The sequence below is a fragment of the Pan troglodytes genome, chromosome 19 (assembly GCF_028858775.2).
Source record: "Pan troglodytes isolate AG18354 chromosome 19, NHGRI_mPanTro3-v2.0_pri, whole genome shotgun sequence".
In the NCBI taxonomy this organism is placed as follows: domain Eukaryota; kingdom Metazoa; phylum Chordata; class Mammalia; order Primates; family Hominidae; genus Pan; species Pan troglodytes.
The window spans coordinates 52251671-52271484 of record NC_072417.2 but is presented as its reverse complement, the minus strand read 5'-3'; the positions used below and the strand labels follow the sequence as shown (position 1 = coordinate 52271484).

Sequence of the window (19814 nt, the reverse complement as noted above, 5' to 3'; positions counted from 1 at the left end):
AATGTCAGTGGCATGTTGCTCTTGTCTGCCCTCTGTGCCTCATGCAATTGGAAATTGTACAAGCCCAAGCTATTTTTCTTCCCATTATTATGAAAATGATGTCCTAAGCACCAGGAAGACAACAACATCTATTGTCTAGCAGGCATGCAAGTACTAGGCCCCACACCAACTCTTTGGCCTTGAGAGGCAACTAGATGTATGCCCATTTTCAGATGAGGAAGTGAGGCTGAAAGAACTTAGGTATTTCCTCCCTCATCCCACAACTTGTAAAGGCCAGACATAAGATCTGAGCATCAACCCGTCAGATTCAAGAGCTCATGATCTCCCCCACTGAACTCTGCTCAAGACGGAAGGCCAACTTTTAACCTGTGGGGAGCCTGGCTTGTCAGCCAGCCTGGCTTGACTCATTGGCTTTGGGGGGGGCACCTGCTATCTACCTCTCTCCACCCCATCAGGCAGACAAACATCTCTCTGGTTTGTGCCCAATGTCCATGTCATGAAGTGATGGCCCCAGCTCTGCCCCAGGGCTGGTCCTGAGTGCCAGGCGTGTGTGCACATGGCCCAAAGCTCATACAGATGATGTCTCCATGACCTCATCCATCCTGGGCTAATCCTTGATCAGGGCAGTAGTGAGCCAGCTAAAACTCTGGGAGCGTAAGCTGTCATGAGAGAATACGGTAAGACATGATTAATTGTGTTTCCCACGTGCTTTTGAAGCCACAGATCACAGGGCCAAGCGTTGACAAGAACACTCCTCATTAGATCCTAGTAGTAAGCGTTATCTGCACGTGAAATTCACAGTTTAAGATGCTTTCCTGCATATCTCCTCCTCTGATCTTGCTTGTAAAGTAGATAAAGCAGGTATTTTTCTATTGTATAGGCATCGTCCCTTGTGAGGTGTAACAAACACAGCCAGGTGGTTAACCTAGGTTTCCTGATTCCAAGGCCAAAGCTCTCCCTCTGACCCCTGACCTGCTGAGTTTGCTCCTGTTTGCTTCCACAGTGGCTACAGGCAGTTCCCCTGGCATTACCTTGACAACGTATTCAAGGTCTGATTGCCACGTGGACTTCTTCAGGACTCCAGAGGAGGCCCACGCCCTTTCAGCTCCTACCAGAAGACTATCAGTGAAACAGCTGGTCATCCGCCGTGGGGCTGCTCTGGGGGCGGCGTCAGCCACACTGATGGTGGGGCTCACGGTCAGGATCCTAGCCACCAGGCACTAGCGAAGAAGCTTGGAAATAGAAAGCCAGGAGTGGCTGTCCCCAGTATGCAAACACACCACGGTATGCCCTGCAAAAACACCAATGGGGTCTAGTGCAGGTGGACACTTTGAACCACTCCTCAAAAAAAGAACTTTGGCTGATTCCTTGTGGTGACACTCAGAGGGGTCTGAACAGAGCAGACTTGACAATTCTGTTCTGGTCAAGCTGGAGTTTTCTTCTGTGACTTGGACTGCTCTACAGAAGACATCAGCTAACTGCACAAGTCAGAGTCCAGGGATTGTCACTATTATTAATAATGTAAATGGCTTCAAATGGGACACTGCAGATAAAATCACAAAAACCATTGTTATATTAAAGATTACACATTTCCTAGGCACAGCCTGCTGCTCAAGTCTGTCATAAAGCCTCTGTGAAGCTCTGAGAAGGGGACCAGTGGGCCCTGTCCAGGCAACCCCTGTGTGCTCCTGGCAGATACAGGTGCTGTGAGACCCTGACCAGGGCAGTGGCTGTCCATACACCCTTCTTCCCCTTTTCTACAGTTCTTTCATTCCATCAGCATTTTCACTTATCACAGACTTTGAGAAATACTTGTTCTTACTGAACTTTTTCTTCTAGTAGTGACATGATATAAATAAGGGCACAAAACAAGTAGGAACAGAGCACAGCAAAGTCATCATGGAAGCAATTCCAGACTCTATGCCACTGTTTGCCCAAGTGTGGTCCATGGTTAACAGGTATTAAGGTAAACGGCTCCGCGGTCAAGGAAGTCTGGGAGCTGCACACACTAGCACTTCAGAGGTTCTGAAGGACCTGGGTCCTTTAGTTTGCTGATGTGCTTTACAAGCCAATGGTATACAGGACTGGTGGCAGGACCATTTTTTTGTGTAAAATCTTGCGGGATTAGTGTTCTACGAATATGTTTACAGAAACACTTGTTCTAGATCAGCAACTGGGGGTAGGAGGATGCCACTGGAAAAACCTATTTACTATAGCTACTAACCACCACCCCCAACACACACAGCAGAACATAAAGTTTGAGAAAATCTTCTCAGCTAAGAATTTTAAAATGAGAAAAAAAAAGTTGACAAATACCATCTATGATAAAGACATAAAAGGATTTATAGTTGGGGAGAATTTATGATCAAAGGATTGTCTCCAATAGGGTATATCTGAGGTTCCATACCAGGAGTGTCATTAAAATTGATGCCAATTTTATGAAATATGTTCATTTTGAAGCAGATGTGTATTAGTAGACAAGCCAATAATTTAAACATACTCAATGAAAATTCCATAGTGCAATTTTATCTAAGGTATTTTATGATTACTCTCTTAGAGCCACAGTTTTAAGCAGCTTTTTCCTAAACTAGGCTCGTTATTAATTTTCGACACTTCATACTATGATGAAGACATCATATACTTTAGACAGCCTTAATAGAACAAATTATTCAACAAAGTTGAGTATACGTTCTATAAAGTAAATCACATTCTCTCATTGAGTGAGCTGAGTCTTTTTGAGTGTGGGGACAGAGTCCCTGCAGTCAGGAGCTCCAAGGCATAGAACTGCCTGCCCTGCTCTGTCCAGCAGGTAACGCTGCATTCCACAGGCCTCTTCTTCAGCCTTGCCCACTCAGCAGAGTACCTCAGGTTGTGACCATGAACGACTGATGAGAGTAACTTCTGACTTGCTCAGGGGATCCTCTTGCCATCAATTCCCTTCAGTATGACCAACCGCAGTGGCTTACTCGCTTCTTGTCCAGACCATCCACCATCTGTCTGCCCCATGATGCTCTCAAACCCCAAAGTCCTAATATCCCAGGCTTCTTTGTCTGTGAGAGGAAATGGTTCCCTCACTTTAAGTTCTGTAGGCTAATCAGAAAGGGATCTCTCTATAGTTTCAAAAAGTGAAATTTTACTCGCACTACAGAAATAAGAAACTTACAGATTTGTCCTTGAAGACCTACTAACCTGCAACTTTAGGGTCCTGAGAGAGGATTAGTATGTTTATAAGTACTTTTATTACAGTATTTTTTATTTGTTTTGGAGACAGGGTCTTGCTCTGTTGCCCAAGCTGAAGTGCAGTGGTGCAATCACAGCCTGCTGCAGCCTTGGCCTCGCAGGCTCAATCAATCCTCCTGCTTCAGCCTCCTGAGCAGCTGGGAACACAGGCTCATGCCACCACATCTAGCTAATTTTTATTTTTTGATAGAGATGAGGTCTCACTGTGTTGTCCAGGCTGGTCTCAAATTCCTGGACTCAAGCAATCCTCCCACCTCGGCCTCCCAAAGTGCTGGGATTACAGACATGAGCCACCATGCCCGGCCACAGTATTTTTTAAATGCCAGTTAGGTTTTATAAGATGTAGAATTCTATAACTCCAACACAAGAATGACAGGTGATGCTTGCATGACTTTGGCAACTAACTTCCAGGAAGCCCTAGGATTTACAAGATGCTTTGAGTGACATTAGTCACAAGAGATTGTTGCAACTAAACAGAACACAGGATGATAAAGAATGAATGAGGAAGAATGAAGACCACTGGTGAGATGGCACTTCTGACCAGGGGCCTACTCCTGGAGGTCAAGTCCTTGAGTCCCATTGGAGGAGGAGTAACCCCTCCCTCCCCCACATAGAGTTTTAGTGCCTGAAACCTCACAGGGAACCAAGAAGATCTAACCTCACCTCTCTGGACTACAGAGGACTGCTGGTAGCCCTGGGAAGTACCAAGCTCTTGAAAGCTTTACACAGTGATGGTGGAAGCAGAGGCAGGAAGTGAGCAGTGCCATCACTGGAGTGAAGGATTCAGTGAGGTTCTGAGACTCCCTTACAACCCCTCAGTTTGTATTTAGTCTAATACATTCTCCTCCCCTAGCTCAAAGCTCCAAGATTTAGATAAGCACAATTTAAGATAGGTTCCCTGAATACCCTATTAGGTAATGTTGGGATGTAGTTGAAATGGCAACTTTTATTAATGATGAATGGCAATGACTTTTAAGTTTGATCACAGAGTGTTTGCATATTTTCTTACTATTTTTGGTATGATTTAAAAATTATTGGTTCATTAACCATTTAAAAGAGGAATAATTCAGTAGAGGCACTAGGAGGTTGAACAGGATCATTCTTCAGTAATATTCAGCCTGGAGAGAGGAAAAAAGGATTCAGTTTACTCAGCTGCTTTAAAAACCTACCCACAACCAGCCTTGCAACACAAACTCAGCAGTGGGACTCAGACACCTCCTGTCTGAAGAGACTCTACATGCATTGTACAAAAAAGGACTACATATCCCTAGGAAGCCTAGGAAGCACGGTTTAGGCCAAAGGATTATGTCCTTCCTCAAAAAACAACAATAACAATAAGAGCGAGACAACGTGATAATGAAGGCTATATTCTGTCCACTGTCAACTAGCTAATGTCAGAGTAGAGACAGAAGATGAGAGTACTAACTTATTATCCTAGTATTTTCAGTAGGAAGCTGAAGTCTCTACATGGAATTCAAAAACTGGTAAACAATTTTGTTTCTAAAATTCAAAAGTAGTACTGAATTTAATCCTTCCTATTGAAGACTGAGGAAGGGCTGCTGCAATCTCAAGGTTCAAATGTCATATTTAGTTGTCAAAGGCCTAATGAAATTTATCAACATTAACCTCTTATGTTTCTCAACCTTTTAAAACCCACATCTCCCACAATGCCTTCTGTAGCTTATAAGCTTTATTGGAACTTTACTTTGTGTACAATACTTATGCTCTAAATCCCTTCTAATTCTAGTAAGGTAATTAATAAAATAAAATCCAAGAGTGTAACAAAATAAGGAAACTATTAAGTACATAAAAGCCATTTCAGAAAAATGTAATTACAATAAATAGACTCTTCAGGTAAATATACAGTACAGATTCAAAGTCATTTATTTTAAATAAAAGGTAATTTGATAAAAAGAGGATTAAAAAAAGCTCAGAAAGGAGCAGAAAAGCAGCAAAGTGGAAAAGAAAACCAAATCTCTACCTAGTTCCAGATTGAATCCAAAGAAATATTAACAACTATTAGTAATGAGAATTGAGCGGGAGGGTTGAAAGTGGCCTGGGGAATCACTGACACCTACTCCCTCACCCTGTAGATGAGCAAGCTGAGGCCCAAGAAAGGGCTCAGAAAAGGCCTTGCCCAAGGTCATTGAGCCAGGAATCAAACAACATTTTTTTTGTTTCTGCTAAAGGTTTTATATATTGCTGCTTCTTTTATATATTGCTGCTTCTCTAGACCCTCACAGAGAAACATGCCTGCCAAACCCTTTGGGAACTCGAACCTGCCTGGCACACTGCACTGCACCTGAGGGAGGCTTCTTGGGGGTTTGGTAAGATTGGAGAATGCAGACTCAGCCTGGGCCTCCGTATTTTCCATGAGGCTAAAATATTCTATCCTAACAAAGATGCATTATCAAACTGAGGAACCGAGGTCTTGGGAAAAGAATAAAAGAGACAGATATTGACCAGAGACCCAAGTAAGCGTCCGACCACACTTCTAGCCTCAGGAAGGCAAAGAAAGTAGCCCCTAAATTGTATACTACACCTTGATTTCACGACATTTGCTGCCATGAATTCCAAAGTCAAACCTTTTTTTAAAAATGAAAACAAATCAAAACTACTTAGTGATTTAAAAAACATATTCTTAAATTACGACATAAAGAGTTCAGTGCCTAGATGGTGACAAGTCTGAATTAGTCAGCTGGCACCTCCCCCAGGAGAGCTGAGTAGAAGGGGAAGAGAAATGAGGCTCACACTCAGCTGCCCTTTTCCAAGAAATGATGTATGCTTCACCTGGACGCAGCTAAGCCATTGCCTCTGCACATTTCTCTTAGATTCCTAGCAAGTCACTTCACCCTTTTAAAATTGTGGATAAGTGGAGTTTTAACACCCTGATACTCTGGGCCCAGGTCCAAAATGTCTAGATATAAGTAAGTTAAACATTCTTTTTTCTTTCTTTTTTTTTGGAGACGGAGTCTCGCTCTGTCACCCAGGGTGGAATGCAGTGGCACAATCTTGGCTCACTGCAACCTTTGCCTCCCGGGTTAAAGCAATTCTCCTGCCTCAGCCTCCCTAGTAGCTGGGACTATAGTCACCTACCACCACACCCAGCTAACGTTTGTATTTTTAGTAGAGATGGGGTTTCACCATGTTGGCCAGGCTGTTCTCGAACTCCAGAACTCAGGCAATCCACCTGCCTTGGCCTCCCAAAGTGCTAGGATTACAGGCGTGAGCCACTGCGCCCAGCCCATTCTTTTTTCAATAACCCTTAAGCCTCCAACTGTAGCAAAAAAAACAAAAACAAAAAAAAACAAACCAAAAAACCCTTGAAAACATACCCCAACTTGGCCCACCTTACATATAGAAAGAAAACAAAAAGTTCCTACCTCACTCTTAACAGACAGGGCTGGGTTTTGAAATCTGGTGTTCATCTCTGCTTACTGGACCAACGCAGTCTGTGAACTACCAGAAAAATCAACAGGGCCTTTCTCCTCAGCACAGCTTGGTATTTCTGAGAAAACCCAAATGATTTCAAATGCAACTGGTATCTCCAATTCCACTAAGGCTGGGATACTGTAAGACGAGCCAAACCCCTTTCAAATTTTTGTTGTTGTTGTTGTTGAGATGGAGTCTCGCTCTATTGCCCAGGCTGGGGTGCAGAGGCATGATCTTGGCTCACTGCAACCTCCACCTCCCGGGTTCAAGTGATTCTCCTCCCGCAGCCTCCCGAGTAGCTGGGACTACAGGTGCGTGCCACCATGCCTGGCTAATTTTTGTATTTTTAGTAGAGACAGGGTTTCACCATATTGGTCAGGCTGGTCTTGAACTCCTGACCTCGTGATTCCCCTGCCTCAGCCTCCCGAAGTGCTAGGATTACAGGCGTGAGCCACTGCGCCGGCCCCCTTTCAAATTTTAAACAAAACATAAACACAACTATTACCATTGCCTTTTCCAAGCCCATTCTTCACTGATATGGTCAATATTTTCAATGTTATATCCTCAGTTGAACGGCTGAGGGCGCCACAGACACAATTGCCTTCCTCATTCCATCTTAACTTTAATTACGGATTTCCTCTTTCATCTCAAAATACGCAAACTGCTTTGAGAAGGCAGCTATCATGAGGGCCTCTTTGCAAGCCCATCCCTATAATGACTAATCACCGAAGATAAACTTTATCAGGTAGTGAACTTTGGAGGAAAAAAACTCAAGCCTAATAAAATATCCCTCACCAAAGCTGTTGCACCAGAGTTCTTGCCTTCACCTCCGTGGTAAGCTGATTTCATGCACATTCAAGAACAAAGCTGTAAGTGACAAGGAAAGTCCAATACCAAAAGGATCAAAGGGCTAATCCTTTGATCAGACAGCTCAGAATTCTGCAATCAAGTTCTATGCTGTTTTAACCTCTTAGACCAGAGATCAGCAAACTTTTCTGTAATAATGTAGGCTTTGAGGGCCATTCGGCCTCTGTTGCAACTACTCAGCTCTGTCACCGTCCCAAGAAAGCAGCTGTGGATGATTAAACAAGTGGGTGTGGCTGTGTTCCAATAACTTCAGTGACAAAAACGGGTAGCTGGCCAGCAGGCTGTGGTTCACTGACCCTGTCTTAGACTCTACAAGTTAATGTAGAGTCCTGCTAGAATATGCATCTGGCAGCCATCAGGCCAGGACCAGACAGAATGGCACTCATGGGTTATAGGGACTCACCTTGACAAGCACAGCGGCTACAATACCCAGGAAAGTGAGCAACAGGAGACCGAGTTTTTCTTTGTTGAACCGTTTCAAGAGAAAAAATTTTCCCCAATCCACCTTTGACTGGCTGTTGGGAGGATATCTGAGTTTGTTAGCACCTTCTCTCTTTAAACTTTTTAATAAACAGGGACGCTGATGAGAAAAAGTATCAAAACTATGTTTTCCATGATAAGCTCCCATCCCACTGGAACCTGAAATAAAGGGAACAGACAAAACAAGCTTCACTGTAGATGATGCAAGCTACTTCTGTCTAACAACGACCGGGAAAGCTCACATGCACTCCCTGCTGCCTGGGAACCCCACTGAACTTCTCTGCCAGCTGAAGTATCTCTTTTCAGGAAGTCCTTACCAACTTCCCTGGAAAAGTCAATGTCCCTGTCAAACAGGATGCTTTCCATGAGCAAGACAAGGACTTGCACCTCTTCTAGAGCTGTGGCTCTCATTTATGCCAGGGACTGTGCTAAGAGTTAAATCATTCTCTTAAGATAATTCTCACCACAATCCCACTTGGTGAATTATCAGCAGCCTCATTTCCAGAGAGGGAAAGGGAGCTGACAGGGTCAGTTAACCTGCCCAGGGCCACACGGCTGCTAAGTGGCAAAGCCAGAACCCGAACCTGGATCAGACTCTAAATGCTATATGTGCTCTCTTCCCACCATCCCATGTGGCTTCATTCATCCATGGCCCCACTCACCCACTTGCTTTCTCAAAGCCTGTGGAAAGTAAGACAGGGCAACAGGGTTGCACAGCTGGATGATAATAAGCAAGTGTAAATCTCTGCCCTCCACAAAGCCATGCTCTGTGACAGTTTCATTTCTCTAATTCATTGTGTGTACAACAGACTGACAGGCACAAAGCGGAGCAGTGTGAGCTGGGCAGAGGGAATGGCATGTGTGATATAAGACACAGGTGACCAGAGGCCAGGGAGCAGTTTACCAAGGCCAGGCTGCAGGAAGGAATCATTCATGAAGCAGGCCTGGTGTGAGAAGAGACCCAAGGACAAGACCATGAGAAACCCTAACTCTGAGGGAGGGTAAAGAATGAGGGAGGGGGCCGGGTGCGGTGGCTCACGCCTGTAATCCCAACACTTTGGGAGGCCAAGGCGGGTGGATCACAAGGTCAAGAGATCAAGACCATCCTGGCCAACATCGTGAAATCCCATCTCTACTAAAACTACAAAAATTAGTTGGACGTGGTGGTGCACGCCTGTAGTCCCAGCTACCTGGGAGGCTGAGGCAGGAGAATTGCTTGAACCTGGGAGGCGGAGGTTGCAGTGAGCTGAGATCGCGCCACTGCACTCCAGCCTGGGCGACAGAGCGAGACTCCGTCTCAAAAAAAAAAAAAAAAAAAAAAGATTGAGGGAGGGGCGAGCCAAAGACATAACCAAGTTAGTAAGAAACGGGGAAAAATTTGGGAGGCTGATGCAGGAGGATTGCTTGAGCCCAGGAGTTCAAAGTTGCAGTGAGCTATGATTGTGCCACACTGCATTCCAGCCTGGTCAACAGAGTGAGACCCTGTCTCAAAAAATAAATAAAAAGCAAAAAACTGACATGAAGGAAATTACAAAGTTTTGTTGAAAGATAAAAAAGGGCTATATAAATGAAGAGATGATATAACATATTCCCATTAAGACTCCACATTTTAAAGATACAAATTCTTCCCAAAATAATTTAAGTTTAAATCAATTTTAATAAAAATCCTAGGGGATTTCGGAAGGTTTTGTTTGTTTGTTTTAAGTAGGAGGAGGTAGTGATTCCAGAGATCATCTGGAAAAATAAATTTAGATAAGAACAAGCAAGAAAACATCGAAAAACAGTAATAATGAGGAGCTTTTACTTTTAGGTATTGAAATAGTACTGTGTCCTAAAGAGCAAACTACTGGATTGGTTGAATATGTGGGTTTTGGAGCCAGACAACTTTGGCTCATTTCTTGGCTTTACTACTTATTAGTTGTCTGTCTCTAAAATGCGTGCATTTGACCGGGCACGGTGGCTCACATCTGTAATCCCAGCACGTTGGGAGGCTGAGGTGGGAGGATTGCTTGAGCCCAGGAATTCAAGACCAGCCTGGGCAACATAGTGAGACCCCGCCTCTATACAAAAAAAATTTTTTTAATTAGCCAGGCATGGTGTAATCCCAGCTATTCAGGAGGCTGAGATGGGAAGATTGTTTGAGCCCAAGAGGTTGAGGCTGCAATGAGCCGTGATTGCACCACTGTACTCTGGCATGGGTGACAGAGTGAGACCCTATCTCAAACAAGAAAAAAAAGAAAAGAAAAGGCATGGATTCAACCGCAGTACCTGGCATACAATAAGCACTTACTAAATGTCACTTATAAAGGTAACTGTACAACTACTGTAATTGAAACTGTGGTACTGGTCCACGGAAAAAACAAACCAGAAAGATACTGCAACCAATGAGAAAACCCTAAGAATGACCCAAACATGTTTTTATTGAGTACTGATGGTATAAGGATGATTATTTCAAAAAATGGTGCCAGCATAGTTTACTCTTTGGAAAAAAAAAGGCAAATTATTACATCATGCAGCGTATGGCATTCTAAAGTGAACTCCAGGGTGTTTTTTGTTTGTTTGTTTGTTTGTTTGAGACGGAGTCTCGCTCTGTTGCCCAGGCTGGAGTGCAGTGGCATGATCTTGGCTCACTGCAGCCTCCGCCTCTCAGGTTCAAGCGATTCTTCTGCCTCAGCCTCCCAAGTAGCTGGGACTCCATGTGCATGCCACAATGCCCAGATAATTTTTTTTTTGTATTTTTTGTGGAGATGAGTTTTCACCATGTTGGCCAGGCTGGTCTCAAGATTCTGACCTCAGGTGATCTACCTGCCTCGGCCTCCCAAAGTGCTGGGATTATAGGTGTGAACCACCATGCTTGGCCAACTCCATGGTTAAATGGAAAGAAAAGAAAAGAAGAAAAGGAGGGAGGGAGGGAAGGAAACTACAGATAATATTTAATTATTTATTTATTTTATTCTTATTTTTTTGAGACAGAGTCTCGCTCTGTTGCCCAAGCTGGAGGTGCAGTGGTGCGATCTCTGTTCACTGCAACCTCCGCCTCCAGGGTTCAAGTGATTCTACTGCCTCAGCCTCCTAAGTAGCTGGGATTACAGGTGGTGCCGCCACACCCGGCTAATTTTTTGTATTTTTAGTAGAGACGGGGTTTCACCATGTTAGCCAGGTGCCTTGGCCTCCCAAAGTGCTGGGATTACAGGTGTGTGCAACCGCACCCAGCCTACAGATGATATTTATATAATAATGAAATAGGGAAAGCTTTTCTAAGCCTACTTTCCAAATCAGAAACCAAAAAACAAAAAGCCACACAGGCTTAGGCCAGATGTGGTGGCTCATGCCTGTAATCCCAGCACTTTGGGAGGCTAAGGCAGGTGGATCACCTGAGATCAGGAGTTGAGGACCAGCCTGGCCAACATGGTGAGACCCCATCTCTACTAAAACTACAAAAATTAGGTAGGAGAGGTGTCGGGTGCCTGTAATCCCAGCTACTTGGGAGGTTGGGGCAGGAGAATTGCTTGAAGCCAGGAGTCAGAGGTTGCAATGAACCAAGGTCGCGCCATTGCACTCCAGCCTGGGTGACAGAGTCTCAGGAGTTTGAGACCAGGCTAACATGGCAAAACCGTGTGTCTACTAAAAATACAAAAATTAGCTGGGCCTGGTGGCACACACCTGTAGTTCCAGCTACTTGGGAGGCTGAGCCAGGAGAATTGCTAGAACCCAGGAGTTGGAGGTTGCAATGAACTGAGATCACACCACTGCACTCCAGCTTAGGTGACAGGGAGTCTCAGTCTCGATAAAAAGAAAAAAAAAGAAAAATCTAAACTATATGCCAAAATATTAAAAAGTTTAACTGTTTAGACTTTTTGCCACTGTGTCTATATTACTTTGAGAATTAGAAGAACAAAGCATTTTTTTCAATTTGGAAAATTGTATAAGCCCTTTTAACAGAGTAATTACACTTGTAGACATTTTTCCTAAAGAAATAATCAGAGATTGCATAAAGATACATTATATAAGAATCGTAATACCAAAAAAATTGAAATCACAAAAATCTAATACTGGGAATTGGTTACATAAATATGCCACATTCATATGATGGAAAAGTATGCAGTTACTAAAATTATGACATGCAAGAATATTGACATGGAAAAGTGTCACACTATTCTGTCACATACAGGGTACAGAACAATATATAGTATGATACCTTTTTGAATAGAATATTCAGATGACTGTGTATATGTGTGTGCATATGTGTGCAAGACATATACCAGTTATCTTTACATAGTGGGGTTATGGGTAATATAAATGTTTATTCTTTGGGCTCTTCTATCTTTTCCAAGTTTTCTTAAAAAGCCTGTATTCCTTTTACATTTGGGGGTCAAGGCTTGTTTTATTTTTTATTTTTATTTTTTTACAGCATGGCCACTATAATAATGTATTATATGCCTGAAATTTGCTAAGAGAGTAAACCTGTTTTTTCTTTTGCATCTTCTTTTTGTATTTTTAATTTTTGTGGGTATATAATAGGTTGCTCATTTTGTTTTATTTTATTATTTATTTTTATTTATTTATTTATTTATTTTGAGATCGGAGTCTCGCTCTGTTAGCCAGGTTTGAGTGCAGTGGCACAATCTCAGCTCACTGCAACCTCCACCTCCCTGGTTCAAGCGATTCTCCTGCCTCAGCCTCCCTGGTAGCTGGGAATACAGGCATGCACCACCACGCCCAGCTAACATTTGTATTTTTAGTACAGATGGGGTTTCACCACGTTGGCCAGGCTGGTCTGGAACTCCTGACCTCAAGTGATCCACCCACCTCGGCCTCCCAAAGTGCTGGGATTACAGGCATGAGCCACTGCGCCCAGCCTTGTTTTGTTTTAAATAAGATGGTATAGTCAATGATGCCACAGGCTACCTTGTCAAGTAGGACAGGGACTGAACCCAAGTCACTTAGATTTGCAATTAGAGGGCAGTGGAGACACCATATGGAACAATTACCGAGTTGATTACTGCACTAGCACAGTGGATGCCAGGATCCTATGTGGTGAGCTGAGGAACTAGAGACAACAGAGTCCAATCTTTTAAGCATCTGGGCTACAAAACTATTACTTACTCCAGCCAAAATCCCAGGAGTCATCCTCTCTCATTCACCCCCTCCTCCAACATTCACTCCATCAGCCAATCCTGCTGCTTGATCCCAAAAATACCCCCTTCCCTTTCCACTATCTCCCCTGCTACCACCCTCTACAAGCCACCACCATTTCCAATTTGGATCTGGCAATACCTACCAATTGGCCTCTTCCCGCCTGTCCCTCACTCATGTCAGTCACTGTGCTGGGTGCTGGCAATATGTTTACCTCCTAGACAAGGACCTGTGGCTATACAGGTCAAGGCTCCTTGGTCATAGGACAAGGTTTCCTTAACCAGGAACAGATGGTCCTGCCAAACTGGGCCATCGCATCCCATGGAGCAACTGACTTAGGACAGTATTACAAAGGGAGAGGATAGAACAGGGCTTTAAGACAGTGGCTTTTCTGGTTGGGTTTTTGTTATGAGAATGTTTACATATCGGCTATTTTGTAATAGCTCTAGTAGAGAGTAGAAAAGCCCACCTAGCCTAGGTCCCAAAGGAGAAATAAAAAGCTGAGTCAGTCATCTCACATGTGGGAGAGGCAGGCAGGTCATGTTCTAAAGGGAAAAGCAAGGATCAGGCTATGTCCACAAAGCTTCACTTGGAATGAATTTCTTTCTGCCCATCCTCTCTAGAACAGGGGGAGTCCCGTTTTACTCAAATCACAAAACAATTCAAGGAGAGGCTGCTCCTCCCAACAAAGGGCTGGGGAACAATGCAGGTAAGAACTGAGCAGAAAACAAAGGCACATTAGAAAACCCCTCTACCTTCTGTCCCTGGTATTCCGAACCTTTCATTTGCTACTTCATTAAACACACACACACACACACACACACACACACATACACACACACGAAGAGAGATCTTCTTAATTAATTTGAGACCTGATTCTTGGTTCCCAAATCTCCTAAATGTGGCAGGATAACAAAATCAACGAAGTGAACAAAGTAATGATTACAGCTGTGGTCAGTCAGTGCTGCTGACAGAAAGAGAGTGACAAGACATTTGCCCTATGCTGGAGGGGTGGGTGGGGAAGCAGGAAAACCAGTCAACTGGGTGACCAGGAAAGGCCTCCCTCAGGAGAGGACAATCAGGGTACGCAACAGCTGGCTATTTCAGCAGCCCACACAATCCACTCATGAAATGGTGGTGCTTTTGAAATATCTACTATAAGCAGGAGAAAATAAGACTCACCCACTCCTCCAAATGGGAAAGAGTTGAGCATGAAGTGCATAATGACGTCATTGCCTGTGACACCTCCGCTGGATGTCTCATCAATCATCCGTTTGATGAGCTGAGGACAGACCAAAGGTGTCCAGGTCAGTGAAGTTGCCCCTTAGGGAACACTCATGGCCCCACCACACAGAGGGCTGTGTGCTCAGTTATGTGCTCAAAGCATGCACATTCTGGCTTTGTGTCAGTGAAAATTCTCGAGTTTGGGGACACCATGCCAGATAGACAAACAATCTCAACTGGTTAATTTAGCAAAGTGACTGATACCCAACTTCTCAGACACACATCTAGTGCACAAAAGGAGGCAGCTCCAAACCTCTGGGCCTACTCAGCCACAACCTGGAGTTGTACTCCCCAACACAGCAGCAAAAGGCTCTTTAAAAGGGGACAGCTTAGACTATATTCCAGCTTTAAAAACTGTTATTATTTCTTTCTTATCTCTGCTTTAAATTATAACACATGATTAATAGGTATTATTTAGTCTTTATGAAATGTAAAAATATTTAAGACTTTAGATTTAGCATCCTATTTTTTAAGAAATAAATGGTTGTTTGGCCTAAGGCTCAGAAAAGCACAAGAACACTTGGCTAGTAAACGTCATTTCCCTTGGGTGCCAGCAAGCCCTTGACAATTCTTCATGGCAAACGTCAAGTCTGGACTATAGTGACCTCGGGTGACCCACTGCTGGGAAGTGCTCCACACCTGACTTATACCCTGGCCAGCCTACTTTCAGCTTCAGGGTTCCTTCCTGCCCACATTATCCATGGTTTTAAATGTCAAACCATTGTTTTGTTAATAACCCAGTCTTTACTGAGCCCCACACATTTGGTCTCACTTCAAATACCTGTAGCTATCTGTATCTCAATAGTCTCACAAGCTCCAAAAGCTGTCACATGACTATCTATACATTACCATCAGAAGCTCTCCAGAAAACATTTGGGCCACTGTCTCTTAGTAGCGGCTGGTCACCTAGTGACATGAATGAGTGAGCCATGCAGAAAGTGGCAGAACTGCTCAACCAGGTGATGCAGTTCCACCACTCTAACAAGAAGCTAGCGTCATGTTAGAAACTAAAATCCATCATATCACAACCATTTATGTGACAGTGTCGGGGTCTTTGTCCCACACAGTGGGTGTGAATGCCATTTTGTGCAGGCTGTTATTCAGCAATGCCCTGTGGATTAACATCAGAAAAGCATTTAATGCTGGCACATATAAGTCTTCCAATTATACAGGAGATGTTTGTGAATCAAAAACCTTGTGACACTCAACCCTGCAGACTCAGATCTAACCCGAGGGAGGAGGGGAATGGATGCTGTGATAACCCCAGAGTCTCATTAACCAAGACAGCAACCTCGGAACACAACCTCACTTAGTGGACTCTGACATGACACAAAAGAAACCATCATTGTTTCACATTGTTTTTTGCATTGTTTTACAGCAAAGAAGGAACATGACTCTTGATAGTTGCTTATGCTAACGAGCTGTTCTCTCTAAAGCTTACCTTATGGTTATGCGAAAATACATAGAGAGCCAGAGGCTTTTCACGTTCATTTATGAAATTTATGGCCTCATCTACATTTTTCACAGGCACTATTGGAAGAATTGGTCCAAAAATTTCTTCTTGCATCACCTTGGTTTTAGGATCAACATCGGTAAGTACTGTTGGGGCTAAAAAGAAAATAAACAAAATGAAAATGCTTATTAGACAAAAATGCACAACTCTCATATTACATCTCTTTCATTGGGTCACCTATCCATGCCTTTCCCTCTCCCACCCAAGTCATATCTATTGAAAAATCCTGAGCACGTGGATGAACTGTGCAAATACTCAATGTCTCCAAAGCCTGTGCATCACAACCCTGCGGATACTTGTGCAAACCAAGGGAACGATACACACTCAAATATATCTTTTTCACATTGAACCCTGTTCACAGCCATGCATGTATTTAACTGTAGATTATACTTAACATTTTTCTGTGGACAGGTTTTTTTTTTGAGATGGAGTTTCACCCTTGTTGCCCAGGCTGGAGTGCAATGGTGCCATCTCGGCTCACCGCAACCTCCGCCTCTGGAGTTCAAGTGATTCTCCTGTCTCAGCCTCCCGAGTAGCTGGGATTACAGGCATGCACCACCACGCCCGGCTAGTTTTGTATTTTTAGTAGAGATGAGGTTTCTCCATGTTGGGTCAGGCTGGTCTCGAATGGACAGGTCTTTCTAGGAGCAAAGACAGCTCCTCTGTGAATCAAATCAATACTATTTTTCTTAACTCGAGTGCTTTCATATATATGATCTCATTAACCTTTACTATAACTCTGTTAGACAGATTAAGAAAACAGACTTAAATGGTCAAAATTCCCTAAGCCTTAGTTCACTGTTCCATCTACCATGGGGAAGAGGCACAAGAAAGGAGGGTGAAACAGATGCTGGGGAGGCTAGACAAAGTGTCCCAGCATCTGCTGCCAGTGTAAGTCACCAACTAGCAGTACTCCAAAAGACGCTGTAAGTAAGAAACTGGCTCGTCAACCAAAAGAGAAGTCATCTGACAATAACAAGTTGGCACTTTTCCTTTACCCCCAGTTTCTAATAGGTTATCTTGGCAATGTGGCTGGGGACAGCTTCTTGCAGCACCACTTCCAGGGGTAAATAAACTGCCACTCCAAATCCATTGCCCACATCTTCCTCAGGTCAGAGAACCAATTTGGGCTGAGTGTCTACTTCCTCTGCATAGCCATGCTCAGGTAAGATGATCCCAGCTCGAAGTCAGGGGAAAGTCCTAATTAGTCTATAAGCTAATCAGGATAGCCCCTTCCTCTTACCATTCATTAGCCTAGAAATAGGCAATGTGGACATGCTGAGGATGGGAGAACAGAGAGGTGAAACAAGTAGAGTCTGTTTTCTCTTTTTTCTACAGATGTATTCCCCAATTCAATCTGGGCTGCCACCAAGAGAGATAGAAGGCACAAGGATTGTTTTCTTTTGCATCCTAGTACAAAGAATCAGGGTTTTTTGATGGTACCACGGGGCCACTGAATTATCTAGCTCAGGAGAACCTCGGGACTGCTAATTATAAGAGAATCAATTCTGCTTATTATTTCATTTTTAAGTTTTGTTTTTTTAAAGTAGATTTTTTTTTTGGTGACTTATAGCATCTTACCTGATAAAGGGGATAAGTAAAGCTAGGTGGTGCAGCTTCTTTGCCAGCAAAATGTGTCTAATTTTTCTGTCACCTTATATGTTACTTTAGAAAAATGTGCTTAACATTCAAAGTAATACATATTCAAGGCAAAGAAGAAAAAGCACAAAGAAGGTACACAAATAATAAGGTCAAGCATGATGGACCAAAACATTATTTCTGGAATGGTACCGTCACTGGTTAATTGTGGAATAGTGGCCAAGCTATTTCCTTCTTTGTGCTGTTTTCCCATCCACAAACTACAGATAATTACATCAAGTTCTATTCTGCTTCTCAGGATTGTTAGGAGCAAAAAAGGAGTTATATGTAAATATGAACAACTGGAGCAACGCTGGTGGCATCATTCAATACACAGAAACACAGACATTTTAAATAGTTTATAACAAAAGCTACAGGTACAGTATACCAGAAAGCAGGATTTAGTACTTTAACAATTAAATGCTATATATTTAATAGTTTATCTAGTGTTAATAAGTAGTGTCAGCAAAAACTGCCAAATTGCCATCTTCCCATAGGAAAAGGAGAATTTCCATTACCTATGTAGCGTGTGGCCTCATCAGTCTCCCCACCAAAAGCTATCTTTTGTCCTTCAAGCAAACTTAGTATCCTCTTAAAATGACGAAGATTGATGATCCTTTCATAATCAGGAGACTCTTTTATATTTTCTCCATAAAATTCCTATTTAAAACAACAGGAGTATATAAATGTCACAAAGACCCACAATTCAATTTCAGTAAGTACAAAATCCAGCCATGCCCCAAAATCAATCTGGTTTTATATCCTCACAGAATCTAACACCCCACCCCTCAAGTAATTTAACAGTAGTATGACAGTAGCAAGTTTCAGCTTTTTGGCAGGTCGAGGACCAGAAAATAAAGCATGCACACATACAGAGATCTGTCACTGTCCATAGTTCCAAAGGTTCTTATGGATCTCTTAGAGTCCACCCACGGGCCTTCACCTCCTGGGGCTGACAGTGGGAGCAGGCTGGGGAAAGAAGTCTTGCTCTGCATCAGAGTTGCCTATTTGTTAGCACATTGGCTGTGCCTGCTTTCCCCCTACAGTAAGTTCGGTAGTTACAGCAGAGACCCTAACATCTGCAAAGCCTGAAATATTTACCATCTAGCCCTTTACAGAAACCATTTGCCAATCTTTGCTCCACTTTGTTGTTTTGGTCTTCTTTGAACTGGTATTTCCACCACTTACACATGATGGTGAAACCACCCGAAGGATCAAAATACAGCTTTGGTAAATTACCAAGGTAAAAGAACGTCAATAATCATACAATCAATATTTACTTAGTAAAACAAACAAAATTACTGAATTGCTGCATCACTTCAAAGCCTTGTGAGAGTTCCCAATTTCATCCCAAATCAAAATGAACATTGTTCATCCAACCTCTACCAAGAGCAATTCTCAAGTCTGGGTGGTCGGAATCACTGGTGCAGCTTGCTAAAATGCATGTGCCTGGGCTCTGACTCGAGAGTCACCAACAGTAGTTTTCAATGCTGAGTGCATCATAGAATCACCTGGAGGCCTCAGACAAGCTGAATCTTTGGAGGGTAAGGCTTGCAAACTTGTTTTTAAATGGCTCACTAGTGTAACATGTAGCTTGAGAACCACTGTGTTAAGAGTATAAATGCCTCAAAGGGAGGCAGAGGCCCTTATTCCTTTGAAATTGAATTCATCACTACACTCAACTAAGCATTCTCCAATTCCCAAATATTTTCAATCTCACAAGTATCTTTAACCACTCTCTCTTCCCATGTACCCTGAATCTGGGCAACTCTCCCTTCATGTGCTCATCTGGATCCATTTTTAGTCCTATGACTAAAAATGATAGTCCAATTCCCATGTCAAGACCCTAGCACCTCATCCCCCAAGTTACTCTGCCTGGAACACATAGTGAACTATTGTCCTGAACTTCCTGGTACATGATTTTCTCTTTTTTTTTTTTTTTTTGAGACAGGGTCTCACTCTGTCACCCAGGCTGGAGTCCAGTGGCACATTCTTGGCTCACTGCAGCCTCCGCCTCCCAGGAGGATCAAGCGATCCTCCTACCTCAGCCTGCCAAGTAGCTGGGACCACACGTACACGCCGCTACACCTGAATTTTTGTATTTCTTGTAGCGACAAGATTTTGCTATGTTGCCCAGCTGGTCTTGAATTCCTGGCCTCAAGTGATCTGTCTGCCTTGGCCTTCCAAAGTGCTGGGATTACAGGAGTGAGACACTGTGCCCAGC

The 19814-nt window shown here is 43.3% G+C and overlaps 2 protein-coding genes and 1 pseudogene across 8 annotated transcripts in view; 1 reads left to right on the top strand and 2 right to left on the bottom strand.

The window, feature by feature from the left end:
* SLC47A2 (solute carrier family 47 member 2) overlaps positions 1-2286 on the top strand; it is a 39045-nt gene extending 36759 nt beyond the window's left edge. Inside the window, exon 17 of one of the 2 annotated variants that reach the window (XM_003315572.6) lies at positions 1004-2286. In XM_003315572.6, the coding sequence (XP_003315620.2) occupies positions 1004-1224 (221 nt within the window). In that variant the 3' untranslated portion in view covers positions 1225-2286. The remainder of the gene's footprint in view (positions 1-1003) is intronic. The other variant, XM_511338.8, reaches the window with a different exon arrangement.
* The window catches only part of ALDH3A2 (aldehyde dehydrogenase 3 family member A2), a 61675-nt gene that overhangs the window by 30461 nt on the left and 11400 nt on the right, over positions 1-19814 (bottom strand). For 2 of the 6 annotated variants that reach the window (XM_063799735.1, XM_063799733.1), the window contains exons 7-12: positions 18109-18250; positions 15881-16047; positions 14338-14437; positions 7943-8178; positions 6624-6748; positions 2319-4358 (exon numbers count right to left, since the gene is read on the bottom strand). In XM_063799735.1, coding sequence (XP_063655805.1) covers positions 6665-6748; positions 7943-8178; positions 14338-14437; positions 15881-16047; positions 18109-18250 — 729 coding nt within the window. In that variant the 3' untranslated portion in view covers positions 2319-4358; positions 6624-6664. Of the gene's footprint in view, positions 1-2318; positions 4359-6623; positions 6749-7942; positions 8179-14337; positions 14438-15880; positions 16048-18108; positions 18251-19814 lie in introns of those variants that run through there. The other 4 variants (XM_063799736.1, XM_063799734.1, XR_010153252.1 and 1 more) reach the window with 2 other exon arrangements.
* Positions 17289-17379, bottom strand: LOC112206161 (small nucleolar RNA SNORA31; annotated as a pseudogene).